General features: G+C 32.6%; 1 protein-coding gene across 1 annotated transcript; it reads right to left on the reverse strand.

The window, feature by feature from the left end:
* Nucleotides 1–1,416: 1,416 nt before the first annotated feature.
* LOC113396133 (dihydroxyacetone phosphate acyltransferase) lies at nucleotides 1,417–14,264 on the reverse strand. The gene is made up of 11 exons (XM_026633951.2): nucleotides 13,836–14,264; nucleotides 13,579–13,755; nucleotides 13,293–13,422; nucleotides 10,857–11,060; nucleotides 10,498–10,649; nucleotides 9,651–10,143; nucleotides 7,539–7,676; nucleotides 7,134–7,213; nucleotides 3,345–3,497; nucleotides 2,175–2,323; nucleotides 1,417–1,757 (listed from the first exon to the last, which is right to left on the reverse strand). Exons 1-11 carry the CDS (start codon nucleotides 14,016–14,018, stop codon nucleotides 1,607–1,609), a joined length of 2,010 nt encoding a protein of 669 aa, XP_026489736.2. The 5' UTR covers nucleotides 14,019–14,264; the 3' UTR covers nucleotides 1,417–1,606.
* Between the last annotated feature and the right edge of the window lie 400 nt (nucleotides 14,265–14,664).

Consider the following 14,664-nt stretch of genomic DNA (forward strand, 5'->3'; position numbering starts at 1 on the left):
TCTTGATCTTTTGTTTTCATCTCTTTTATAAGCTAATGTGACTGGTGCTGCGAATGGGCTATATGATTCTTCTATTATATTTCTTTCCAATAATTTTGCAATTTGATCTTCAATCTCCTTCTTATCTTCTATTGTGCAACGATATGGTCTTTTGGAGCAATATTTTTCTATAAGTAGATCAATGTGTGCTTCATAACCTGTTACCTGTCCTATGTCATATTTGTCCTTTGCAAACACAGACTTATATTTCGAAATTAATTTATCAATCATGGCCTGTTTTTGAAAGTCTAAATGATTTATGCAAATTTTGAACTTTTCTTCAAGTATGTCTTCATTGAAGTTTATTAAATTATCATATTTAATCTCTTTAGAGACTATATCTATTTTGTCTGTTTCCTTGGAAACTATTTCACTTCTTTTTATAGGTAATTTCTGCGTAATTTTTAAGTTTTCGTTTTGAACTAGGTAAAATTCTTTTATACAATCAAGACCCACTAAAAAATCATAATCGAAATTTTCCTTGTCTATTACGAAAACATTCATTTTTTTTTCCACATCAAAGATGGCTATATCAAGTGTTATTACTCCATTTGCCTTTTTAACGCCATTAATCGTTTTTAAATTAGTATTGTTGCAATGACTGGTTTCCTTATTTTTTATTTTTAACAATTTAGAATTTATTAACGAAACGTTAGACCCAGAGTCATAGATTCCAGACACTTCAACATTTTTATTCAGTACTAATTTCACTTTGATCAATGGCGGTACTATTAGTTTTTTGGATCTTCACACTGCAATTCACATTCCAATTCTGAATTATTAACGAGCTTTACTTGCTTTTTATCTTTTTCAGTATTTGAATTTGTTTTAAACCAGCAAGAATCTTCTGAATGATAGCGTACGCCTTTATTTAATTTTTCACAAATGCTACATTTTTTTTTCTCTGGCTTAGTATCTTCTTTCTTCTTGATAAATTTTCTTCTTGAAACTAAATGTTCTAATTTTCCAAGTTCACTAAACAAATTTTTTGTTTCTACGATTTGGTCTTTGAAACACAATTGAGTTTCTCTGTAAAAAGAGATTTATATGTTTAATTTTACAATAAGAAAGAATAAAATAAAATTTTGTATTTACCTACGAATTTTTACAAAAATAATATTTACATACCTGTAAAAAGAGAAACGACATTTAATGTTTATTTATTAACAATGTCTGTTCCTAAATCACAAGATACTTTATACTTTACTTTATACAATTACGAGATTGATAATATTTTTCATAATTATATTTTTTATAATTTAGTTGTCATGTCACTGCGCGTTCGATGACGGTTGATGCGCGGAATTCAAATTAAAGAATAATACATTTTTTCTTTACATATATATAGGTACATATATATATATATAGCACAAGCTCTGATTGTTAAACATATGTTGCAGATATTACCAATTTGAACCTATGTGACGAGTTACCCAATAGTTATACCTAAAAAATACTTTTTATAAAATCCAAAGATAAAAATTGGAAGTAACCGCTTGGAACCGAATCCATCGGGTTGGTGAGTAATTATTCGTATTGAATATTTTTGTTTTAAGGCGCGTTTTTTCTACAATTTAGCTTTGACGTCATCTTGTTTAAATATAACCGAATTATTGTTACCAAAATCAACATCCTTTCTTGGTAATATCGATGATATCAAAAGACGACATTCCTCGAGTTTTATTGGCACCGTATCATAGGTAACTTGTTGCTGTTTGCTGAAACAAAAAATGTATCCTATTTAAAAAAAAATACGACATTACTTAACAATCTAAGTTTATACCAGTATTATTTATTAATACTACTCAATAGCCTATGTGACTTCATTCGACTCCATTATGGGCAGTAACCATCTAGGACACTGTTATACGAGCCCAGGGCAACTTTAAAACCAATAGATTGTAGATTTCGTTTATGGCAAAGGCCAAATTCGATTGGAATCGCTTTCAATATTGTAGAATGCACTCTGTCTAACCTTGTTTTAAGCTCCGCTGCATTTAATATTATAAATATATAATACAAATTTAATGCGGCCAATATCATATTATAAATACTTTTCTCTAATAATATAATTGTTTTTAATTCATTTCATGGTAATTAGTAAAAATCTAAATATGTAATAATAGTTAATTTACCTCCTTTGTTTGACGAGAGCTCCGTAAAGCGTCATTCCTTGCAAACAGTTGTTGGCCGCCTCGAGGCTTAGACAGTAGGGGTGGTACCGACCATTCTCCACGCGTTCCTGGACTAACTTCAAGACCCGTTTGTGCTCACATCTTTTACACTGAAATATTTGGTGATATTGAAATATTTCTGACAATTAATATAAGAAGCATTGTTTTTTTTTTACATATTTTCGAAAGCAAATTAGTAAATCTTTGGTATGTCTATCTTTACTCCTGCGATTAAATTATAGAGTATTATTAACGAATTACTAACTGCCTCGTTAGTCTAGTGGCTAAATATAAGGCCGAAGACAGATTCTGAAAACCTGGGTTCACGTCCTAAGTTACAACCACGATAAAATATTATTGGGTTTTTATATAGAAAAATAGGCTATTTGACAATGCGAAAAATAAAGTGTCAATTATTGTAATCAGTATATATTATGAGTTTAAAAATGGTTATTTATTTACAAATTTGAAAATAATAATTAATTTACTCAAAAATCCATAAATAAAAATGCATTTTTTAAACGTTTATCACGTGACGCAAAACGCTCCTGATTGGTCGGGTTTATGATGACGTCACTCTCCTGTTAACCTCGTTTGTCTACTGTATATGGATTATATGTGCCACAGATTACAATACAGGCAAGTGATGTCACCGACCCCATTGCAGCGCCATATTTTCAAAGTAGCGTTTTCGCGCGCTATTTAGATATTTAATTTTTAATTTGATGTTTTTCAGCAAATATGTATTAGAATTAAAAAACACAACTTTTACTGAGTTCCTTAACCTCTACTAAATAATACAAAATGGATTTTAATTTTAAAATTTTAAACCAGTCAAATAGCCTATTCTCAGTAATATCCTGTGGGCTGGAAGTTTGGAACGTGTACACTGCTGGTCCTCGGAAAGCACTTAAAGCCGTTGGTCCTGCCCCTGAACTCTTTCCGGTCGTGCCCGATTTGCCGTCCCATCGGATTATGAGAGTGAGGCAATAGAGAGTGCACCTGTGTTTGCGCGCACATTTGTGCACTATAATTGGTCTCCCCTGCGTTTGGCCGCCTGGATCGCAATCGATCAGGATAACATCAATCATCAATTACTGACGAAAAAAAAATGAAAGGAGCTTTATTCACCTGCGCCATGACCTCCGCACAAGTAAGCAACGTGCGCAGCGCGGGTGTGACGGCGACGCGCAGCAGCGTGTGCAGCGCGTGGGCGCTCCCAGGAGTGTACGTGGGTGACGTCACGTCGTTACGCACGCAGTATTGCAGCGCACTATTGAACGTCTGCCCAACAAGTATTTTAGCTTACTACTACAATATAGTAAAAAAATACGAATTTATTTTAAAATCGGAGAAAACAATTTATACATGTCTGTTGATAAATTGTAATAATATAATTTAATTTTAGATTATTTAATTTATTTTAAAAATTGTGGGTCAATTCACGAGGGTAATTTAACCAATCGCCTTCCGCATAGCACACGAGGGCTATAAGGAGACACTGTATCACGTTTTTGCTATATACAGTAGTTTGTATCTGTCTTAACTTGTATATCTTCTTATGTATTTATTTATTAGTAACAATTTTGAGTTTGATTATATAAAGGTGACATATAGAGATTTTTTACAGGCGCTGGATACAAAACAGAGTTATAAATGTACTTAATAACACTATGAGATCCAAAAAAAGAGAAACGAATGTAAACGCGTTATAATCGAGTTATTAATTATGCTTAAATCATTTAAATAAATTCTAAGTTGTATTACGTAGTTTATAACTTTACAAAATATATAATGAGAATGTTAAAATAAATTTTACAGCATTGGAGAATTGTAGCTCGACAGAAGCACCTTAAGTTGTATTTTTGTGAAACAAAACTTAAAAATACTGACGCTGTCTCCATTAGGCATGATATTTTATATTTGTCTGTAAGAGTTTTTAATATCCTGTGTGATCATTACAAGATTAAAGGCTATACAATAAATTTAAATAATCTCATTGACAATAGCATTACATCAACGCCCCCGATTTATAGTTTTAACGATCATAGATAGGGAAAAGGCGTGGAAATTAAGAAAGATGAATAGTAATATAAAGTAAAGAGTATCCAAAAAATATTTAAATATTAATTATATATATATTATATGTGGATTAAAATTAGTAAAAATTCGCCGAATAAATCGAGTTTTAAGAAACCTCTTAGTAGTATGGTGCTAGTAACAAACCTAAAATAGTTGTTACTAGCACCATACTACTTCTTAAGCCGTTAGAATTTATTTAGTAGACGTCTAATGCTTATGTAACAAGCGATGTAAACATATGATTATTAAAACAAAACCCTTTCCTTACATTCGATAGCAAATTTGACTTTTATGATAAGCCATTTTGCATGTCATGCTATAATAAAATTACGACGAGATCAATAAGCCAATCCAAAAAAAAAGATTTAAAATAACCGAATCATTGTAATAAACTTGAGTCTATTGAATTAATGCAAATTAAACTTTTTTCGCGAGCGCGTAAAAAAAATTTAGCTTATCAACGCATATTTTGACAGAAAACTGATGCTCGTACCAATATTTTACGTACAAGGAATCATAAAATCATTACTGACTTTACGCTGATTCGCCATAACCGATCATAATAAATATTTGTTTGATATAATATTTGACATCTATGTCACTGATTCTAACAATAAATAATTAAAGTAAAAAGAAGTGAAGTTTCACAATCTCTTCGCAATCCTGGGCGTATTCTATAAAAGTAGTAAAGACCTTTTTTTTATACCTTTTAGATCGTTCAATCACCTATCGCCCCCTTCGTATCGCTTTACAAACTCTCCATGCAACTATCGTATTGGCTGGGCTCTTTTTGGACATGTAGAAGCGATACAAAACCTCTGTACCGCTACCATAGCACTTATGCAGGTTAAGACGTTACTTATACTTTTTTACGCTATCGTAGCGCTCCTTTGCTAGAGGTGTACAAAACCACACGCAGGTAAAATCTCGAGCGAAATAGTCGATAAAGTCGATACTTTGAAGCAAACTTTAGTAACGAACGCGAAATATAAAAAATGACAACAAAAAAACAAGAGAATCTTAATTATATTTATGTGCTATTTATATTATTCATGTACAATAAAAAAAAAAAACATTTTTTTATTTTTACTGTTTTATTAAATTATTTGACCAATGGCTTTAAAATATAAAATAAACTTGAATGCTGTATTAATTTTCTTGAAGTATTTAATTAAGAGTATCAAAGATTATTACAATCCGGTGACGATGTTGAAGGTTTGATTTCAACAGCTAGAGCGCAATATACTTATAAATAAAGTTCGGTTTAACTTGTATCGTGTTCTTTTCAACGACTTGATGAAAACAATTGACAATTATTTAATAGTAAGGAAATACTAATTTACATTGTCACAAGAATAACACCTACAGATATATGTAATATGCAAAAACACAAACTCGTATATATTTAATGATACATTATTTCAACTTTAAGTGTATTTTGAAATCTAACAAGTATGACGTGTATGAGTGAATGTTTATTGTCTCTGTAAAGTTTAAGTAAAAAATTATGCTATGAAAGATTTGATATATTAAAATGGATTCCAATATTTTTCTTTAGGTTACCAAAAAATTATTTATATCATAATATTCTGTTATCGGAATTTGGAAGTTAAATTAAAGTGGAAATAAGTAGTTACGCGTAATAGTGTTGTATTATAAATAAAGATATATTTATCATAAACTCTTAGTAGTGCACAATATAGCTGAGTTATTAGCAAATCTCAAGAAATACGTAAAAATAAGTTTTGTTTATCTTTATTCCTATTTCCGATGGAATAATCTATATGTATATTTATTATACGCAAGAAAGCAGACGAGCAAATTGTTAGTCAGATAGTGAGTGTCAAGCTTATACAAATATTAGCTATTTCTTAGGACGCGTTCTTGTAACACGCACTCATCACGGGCTGATCGCGGTTGAGCATTTTATGGGAGCAGCGGCTCAATCGGGTGACATCCAAAAATACATATGCAGGTATCCGATTTTGTTTCGAAGAAAGGATTATGGTTAGATTACTATTACTTTAATATAATAATTGACTCTATACAATGATCTAAGACTCGATGAATAAAAATGTCTGAAGTCTCTTAGTAATTGTAACAACAAAATAACGATCGAATATTATCTTCGCGACATCACAAAAGTGGAAGGAGGAGGCGCGGAAGCCGGGCGGTCCCCACCGGGTGAACGCACTATAAGATACTAATTGTCGCCCGCGGCTTCGCTCGCGTTTTAGTGGTCGATCATCAGGGTTTAGGTCTAAAAAAGTTACTTATGTCCTTTCTTGGAGTTCAAGCTTACTTCATGCTGAATTTTATCAAATTCGGTACAGTGGTTTGGCCACGACAGATTAACAAACAGACCGACAGACAGAGTTTCCTTTGCATTTATAATTTTAGCATCGATGTGCGTTATCACAATATAATAAATATTAAATTCCAAAATTGTTGAGGACAGAACGGCACGTACGCGAATAATTTCGCGTTCGCGTGAACTCGCCCTTACGCCGTCAATGCACCATTAACGGTCTTATCGAAGTATAAGATTTTACGCCTTAAGCCTGTAATTAAACTAGTTCTCATTCTACTTCAAACCGAAATCAAGCTAAGTGGGCCAAACGAGTTTGTACTCTCCACTGAAAACATTGAATAAAGTCAAAAATATATTTATAGTCCATCAATGGATGGAGAGTATTTGACAATCAATTATTGTTTAAGATCAATCAACATTGTTTTTCTAATAAAATAAGACTTAAATACGGATTAAACGTATGATAATATCCACAACATTTGATAACATGACAAATTTAAACATACAAAAATCAAAAGTATACTTACAATTTCTTCAGTCTTCTCCAAATGGAAGAATTCGTGTATAAGCAATTTCCTAAGTCTATAGTAGTCCGCAGATAGTTCTTCTATAAAACAAAAAAATAATTGTACCAAAAAACATACTTGATAAGAATAAAACATTAAAGCATGTCTCCACACCGATTAGTGGTTCCGTATGACCCAATCCATTACAAGAGGAGTTACTTATTCCCCGATCCATTCTAAATCCGCAACTATATTTTCAGTCACCGCTGAGCACTAAAAGTATCACGATCACGAGTATAAAAAAAAAATAAGCATATGAAAAACCAATGATAAGTCCGCATTCAAACCATGGATGTTAGTCATGGAATGAATATGTATGCACATGCAGTCTTAACTACAAGGGGTTATCTATTACATAATTCGTACCTTTATTCGTGACCCCTCTCGCGGTTATAAGGTATATGATGGCGGGCGGCACCAGGTAATGTAGGACGGGGTTTACATACAGCTGTAATTGTATTATCGGTATCGCATTCACGATGGTTTCTGCCTTTAAAACGTGACCTATGGATAAGTAATAAGTGTTAAATTTCTTACAAGCATTTAATTGTATTAATATGTTATTCACAACTTATGTATAACAACGCTGGACCAGTTGAGACGTAGAAACCACGCTGTGCAACTAGTAACAAAATAAACTATCCGATTCCCCATTATAGCTGTCACAAACGTCTATGTTAAACTAAAGAATGATAACTGTTTTGTTTTGACTGAATCTATATTGAAATTATAGCAGTAAAATGTGTCTCAACGGAGATAAACACAAAAAGGAGCGAGCCTTACAATAGTAGCATTTGATGTGTAAAATCTGTCGTCTCACCATGATAATAAGCAATCTATCTATCTATATTAATAATTTCGTGCGATACGGTAGACCCGATCGAAGCCTATCCACAATTCTACATCCGTAAACAATTATAATTAATTAATCGACAACATATATCCGCAAAAATCGCATAATCAACATATTTCCATATTAAATCCATAAAATTCAAAGACATAAAGTTCAACGGGCGCATTTAGAAAGTTTCCGCATGTTTCCGGGTGCATCTATGAACTAATAATAATCACAAAGTTAATATAATAATAATTATAAAAAAATATTTGAAAAGTAAATGATAAACCGTATTTGTTTACTTTTATTTATTTGACCCGAGCGAAGTCGGGTTTTCATCTAGTTTACATATTCTCGGCAAATGTGTTGGCACTTGGCGCCAACTGGTGTGAAACTATAGCACCGCGCACGCTCATTGGTCAATACAAATAACGCGCGTTTCCATCTTAGGCTTCTAGTTACATACTTCCGTCCCTTTTCATGAAATCATTCCCACGTAGTAGAAAAGCGAGAGGAAAGATGTATTCATTCAAACACTCGACAAGTTTAGAATTACTATTTACTACTGAAAGAATTAGGGTTGTCCAACTCAGTTCAGTACGAAGGAAACCCGTAAAAAGATGAAATTTTAATGACCTGAGCCCAAATCCTTACCAAGGAAAGTTTATAATTAACACTCAAATATTTTTTAAAAAATACATTATTATAAAATTTACTCCTTTATTTTTTATAACAATTACAAAATTTAGTTTTTATTTAAATACACGCTAATATAATTTGTATAAAAACAAAAATGATTAGTACATTTTGTAAAACTTGATTTCTAATATAATTCGTAATTCATTTTACTTTATATAAACTATTTAAAATCCCAATCTCAGGGCCACAGTAGCATTTCGGAATAGAATAATTCATGAATACTTAACATAAAATTCGTGTATTAAAATCTATAAATTTTAGGTGTATTTAATTTATATTTTAGCCCACTAGACCAATTAGGCATATATGTAGCATTGATTTAAATCCCGAGTCGGTTAAATAAATAAGCTATCGGGTTTTTCCGTCGAGAAATTCTTAATAGCAGCTATAGCTCAATAGTCTGGCAGAGGCCAGTGTTGGCAATTCCGTGCCTCGGAAAGCTGGTAAAACATATAAACCTTCGCCTTTACTCTTTGATTTCTCATCCCATCAAATTATGAGATTACACTTATGTTTGCGGACATACTTGCTCACGATTATAAGACACGTAGGGTACGGGAGAGTACGTAGTCGGTCGACATGGCTGAAGTCAGTCAGGAGGACATCATCATATTTTGTGCGATTAATATAAAGAAAACATTGTTGTCGTATTTTTTTAGATAAGAAATTTAAAATATTTGAAATCACTTAATAATTAGATATTTGTAAAATCTGACCAAATGTATGTTATCAAAACGATTAGATACCATAGTGATATTATTTAATTTGATAATTGACAAAAAAATGTATTAAAGCTTGAAGTGTCTCACTGAACTATTTTTGTCGTGTCATTTTTTATTTATCTAATCGTTTCATTTAAAATATTCAGATTTAACTTAGATATATTTAGTTTTACTGATATAATCCTCTGTCATAATAAAATTTAGACGAAGTGTAGACATTACCTTTCATTTTCTTCTGAACATCGGAATTGATATTCACGAGAGCACTAGATACGAGCCTTAATCTATTTTTTCCGTCCACTTTCATCAAATTCTTGTGCACCACTAATATTCTTTCGACGCTACTTTTAACATTGTTTTCGAATACTGATGCACCGAGGGCTCTAAGAATCTGGATCAACCGTTCAATTTTCTCCAAAACTTGGTCTAAAATCAACGCCTCGTTCTTGGTCAAACTCTCCATCAAAACGATCGATAGTAAATTGGATACGGTCACCACTGTGCAATTCTGTTGCATCGTCACCATGTGATTGGCGATGTCTTGTACACTCTTAAACTGGTCCGCACTTAGTTGTTGCAAGTCTAATGGTTTCAACATTTCTGCGGAAAGTGGCAACTGATGGCCGATATATTCTCTTACAGATACTGGATCGCCGAGATTTATGTAAATATTGCCGTAGTGATCGTTTAACTTATGTAGAGACTTAAGGAGACCCTGTAACAAATTGAAAACGATAAATTTATTACAGCTAAATGGGAATGCGTGTTCATAGTGGCTATTTATTTTATTTCCATAAAAATAAAAATAAACTTATGGTAGATTCGTGATACAATCACTGCACAGACTAAAAATCTTCGAGTGATTAACTCTAGGATGCTAATAATAGGACTCAAATTAATGATAATCAACAAGATACACAAGTTGTCTAATCTTCAAATAATTCATGACGAAATGAAGCTCTATATCAATCAAAACATATTATTATACTACCGTTCTAAATCAAAAATCTCGTCTTGTAAGTTAAATTTAGAACAAAAAATGCAGATAAACATCCTAGTGACTACAAACCCCTGTAGTCTCCTTTGGTTTTGGAACACCCAGGTGCTCGTACGCGAACAGTCCTTGCTCCATGAGACGGTCGTAGCTTATATTCACAGGTACCACTGTGATGTCGGTCACTTCGCTTGCGAAGTATGGCAGGAGGGTCATTGACAGCATGCCTGTTTTTAACGAACAATTAGGCCCCCATTTAATCATAACTTTTAAAGGGGTACTCCACGAGGACTTTTTGTGAATAATTACGATATATCTAATACTTTATATTATATTAGTATATGAGTATGAGGTGACTTTATTACAGTTTAGCATAACTTTAAAACGCATTTAAGCATTACTGTCATGTATAATCAGGTGCAAGTAGTGCTCACCATATTTGGGTGGTAGGCTCTTATTACTCCTACTCCTGGTCCCCTCAAGGAAAAACTCTACGGGCGCGCTGTACTTGGCAACCAGAGTGCGCACGTAGTGGCGAAGCGTGGCTGAATACAACGGCGCACCCACTAGAGTGCGGCGAATGTAAAACCCGCCGGTCTCACGCATTTTTTGACCGATCACGGCCATAGAATAGAAATCTATTTGAAAAACATGAATACGGATAATAAACGTGACTTGTGGTGGTTTGACGATAAGTGACCATCTTTGTTCTTAGACGCTGTCATAGTAAATACGAATTATTTATGACAGTATCGCCAACCATGAGATCTAAGATGTAATATTATTAGTCCAATCACTATTTTTACAAGTCCCACTGCTGGACTAAGGCCCCTTTCTCCCTTTTTAGGGGTTGGAGCCTACTCCACCCCGCTGCTCCAACGCGGTTTGGTGGATTAACATGCGTCTGATTTCATTGAAATAAGACACATGCAAGTTTCCTCACGATGTTTTCCTTCACCGCCGAGAACGAGCTGAATTATAAAAACAAATTAAGAACATGAAAATTCAGCGGTACTTGCCTAGGTTTGAACCCAATTACTTTAATAATCATTGGTTATGATGCACACGTTCTAACTACTGGGCCATCTCGGTTCAACACAGGATTAAGAGAGATGAATGACTTGCGCAAATTCCTACTATTCCCATACTTGCTTACTTGCATTATACACCAGCCGTGCCGACGTCATAAAATTATTTTTTCCCGTTATTTAAATGCCTATATCCTTATCGAGATATCATGCTGCATCTATGTTCAATGTCAATACGATCAGTTTAGTGGTTTTATCGTGATGAGATAAAATACACACAGAGCTATTTTCACATAATATAATACAATTTGAGTCTAAAGACGGCTATACGATATAATGTTATGATATATGCGCCACCAACATTAGGTGGCTATGATGTTATGACCCTTGTGCCTGTAGTTACACTGACTCACCCTTCAAACCGGAATACAACAATACTAAGTATTACTGTTTAGAATATCTGATGAGTGGGTAGTACCTACCCAGACGCGATTACACACAGCCATACCAATCAAAAAATTATGGACGCACACTAAGAAAGGTTATCCAAACCTTAAACATATAACAGTCATACATTTCCCTAGTCTTTTAATTAAGCTTGTAAATTAAACCAAATATTATCAAATATTTTATTTTATCTAACATGCGAGACAAACATGTAATCCTAATAGAAATAAATGTATATATTTACACAAAGGTATTCTAAGATGAAGCACAGTAATTATTTTTTTGTATAGGTATCATTGTAAGCAAACATTCTCAATGTTATTTATACAAATAACGTAAACATGGCCGATGGTTGTATAACGGACATATGTGTGTATAAATACATGTTTCATAAAATGATATTAATTCTCTGCTTTATTATTCTAGCTCCTATTTCACTCGTCTAATGGCTAACTAAAAGGTTGCAGAGACCAATAAGCTTGGTGCAATATTGTTTCAGAAAAGTAACTCATTTAATTTTTTTATCAAGGAATTCTCAAAAAACTAACCACGAGAATGATTTACGGAATTGACACTTGCAAAATTAATTCATTTCCTACTATTTTGCCTCGTAAAATATGTAAAGCCAAGATTTCGATCGTATATAAAAATTACGAACATATTACACGTAAAAGTGTATCACACTGTTTATTTACAATTTTTAATTAAGGAATGTAACTGTTGTGTTGTGTTCTATTGCAGCTGTGATCTTTATTGTGCTATAAAATATAAATATTAGAGTATATACAATTCATTTCAAAATCTATGACTCAAATTAATCTTATATAATAATAACTTGAACAACAGATATTTGTACAAATTCTTACACCTCCGCTATAATGTTCACAGATAAGGTTGCCATGTCGCCTAACGTAATAGCCGGACAGACCAGCTAGTTTGGCCGGAAATTTGGCTAAAAAGGCCGGACACCCTACATTATTGAAGATTTTGTGTCTCAGTATTAAAAGATATGGTAAAAAATTGTATGTAAAATCAAGCTTTTCTGTTTATTTCCATAAATCTTGTTAATTTCTAATGAAATAAAATCGAATGTATCGAAAAACGTTTGCGAAATGAAAAAAAATTTAATGTAAAAAGCCTAGCAAAATCCAGACAAGCAGGAATTTGTTTATATTGGCCGGACACGCAATCAAAAAGCTTAACTGTGTCCAGCTTTATCCAGACACCTGGCAACCCTATTCACAGATATATTAATATATCTATGAACATTATAACTGTAATTGTATATGTATACCTTATTTTTTAGTCATGAACTGATAATCTTAAACTAAGTTAATATATTAATTTCATCAATCAATCAACAAATACATTACGCATTATGCATGTGTTACATACCCATTCCTGCAGCAACAGCAGGTAGATCAATGTCATAATGGTAACATAGATACGTCATTAGACAAAAATCAGCATAGCTCCGGTGTGTCGGCAAGAACAAAACTGGATTCTTCCCCATCGATGATTTTAACTTGAATATAAAACAAATGTCATACAAAGTTTTACAATAGAACATTTAATATCAATTTAAATCACAATCAAATGATGATTGATTTAATAAATGTATTAAATATTTACCATAAAATTAATGAAATAATTTCTGAATATTATAAATAACAAATGTTACCTTTAAAACCCAAGATTCATTCACAAATACTTCTATCTTCATCATAAAACATATCTTGAGGAACACAATTCCCATCCAACGAATTACATGTAGTTTCTTATCCATTGCAATTTCTTCTAAGTAATCCAATACCTCTTTTCTCAGTTGTTCTTTTGGAATGCCATTTCTAATACTTTCCTGAGTAATAACCATGTAATTAAATAACAAGTACAGATATAGTAATCAACGACACTCATTAATGATTACTTAATATTTACCTTTTCTATAAAAGCATCGATGTACACAGAATCGGCGACAACTTTTTTGAGTTCTTGCGGGAAATAGTATTTATCAAGGGTTAAGGTTTTTGTGGGCTCCCATGATCGTGTCATAAATTTAAATATTCCGAATTGAGAGTTCCTCGGTTCCAATATATTAACAAATTTCACAATTTCATTCATCTCGTAACAAATTCTGATATTTTATCACAAATCTAATAAGCTTTAGACATTTATGTACTGAAATAACATAAATACATTATATAATAATTGGTTTATTTTTATATTTATTACTGTAATTTACACGCTATTTTTGTAATTAATGGATTGGACATAAATATAAGATTTTGATTTATAAAATAATTTTAATTTAAAAGCTCTGCATGCACATTTTTCACAACCACTGTCACTCGAATGTCAATTTTACTGATGTGAAGTGATGTCAAAATTTAGATGTGTCTATATGCTAAGTCAGTGTCACTGATTTTTGACTTTTTTCCTGCTTAAAGACACGAAGAAGTTGTATCATACAACCTACTGTTAGTGAAATTACATTTTTTTTTCGTTGTATAGACAATATACACTGTAATTTAATGATCTATTATACTTACTTATTGATAGTCAAATTAAACACTATTCTACTTCTGGATGCCAGAATGAACAAAGGCCGATAGCTAGCTAGCAACTTGAACGCCGTTTACTTTCACCTCGAGACAGCGCAGCCGACCTTGCCTTTTGTTACTGAGTTAGATATCCTCTTCGACTGATTTTCCTACTCGTGGTACAAATTGGATCATTCCTTTGAACCGTGGGGTCCACTGCGCGTAGA

The sequence above is a fragment of the Vanessa tameamea genome, chromosome 19 (genome assembly GCF_037043105.1).
Source record: "Vanessa tameamea isolate UH-Manoa-2023 chromosome 19, ilVanTame1 primary haplotype, whole genome shotgun sequence".
Classification (NCBI taxonomy): Eukaryota; Metazoa; Arthropoda; class Insecta; order Lepidoptera; family Nymphalidae; genus Vanessa; species Vanessa tameamea.

Excerpts from the sequence above, each read along its gene's own strand:
- LOC113396133 (XM_026633951.2), bottom strand. The coding sequence starts at position 14,018 with ATGAATGAAATTGTGAAATTTGTTAATATATTGGAACCGAGGAACTCT. Across the intron at positions 11,061-13,292 it reads TGCTGTTGCTGCAGGAATGG|ATTTCTATTCTATGGCCGTG; the intron begins GTATGTAACACA and ends TTTTTCAAATAG. Across the intron at positions 3,498-7,133 it reads TGGAGAAGACTGAAGAAATT|ACGTTCAATAGTGCGCTGCA; the intron begins GTAAGTATACTT and ends CTTGTTGGGCAG.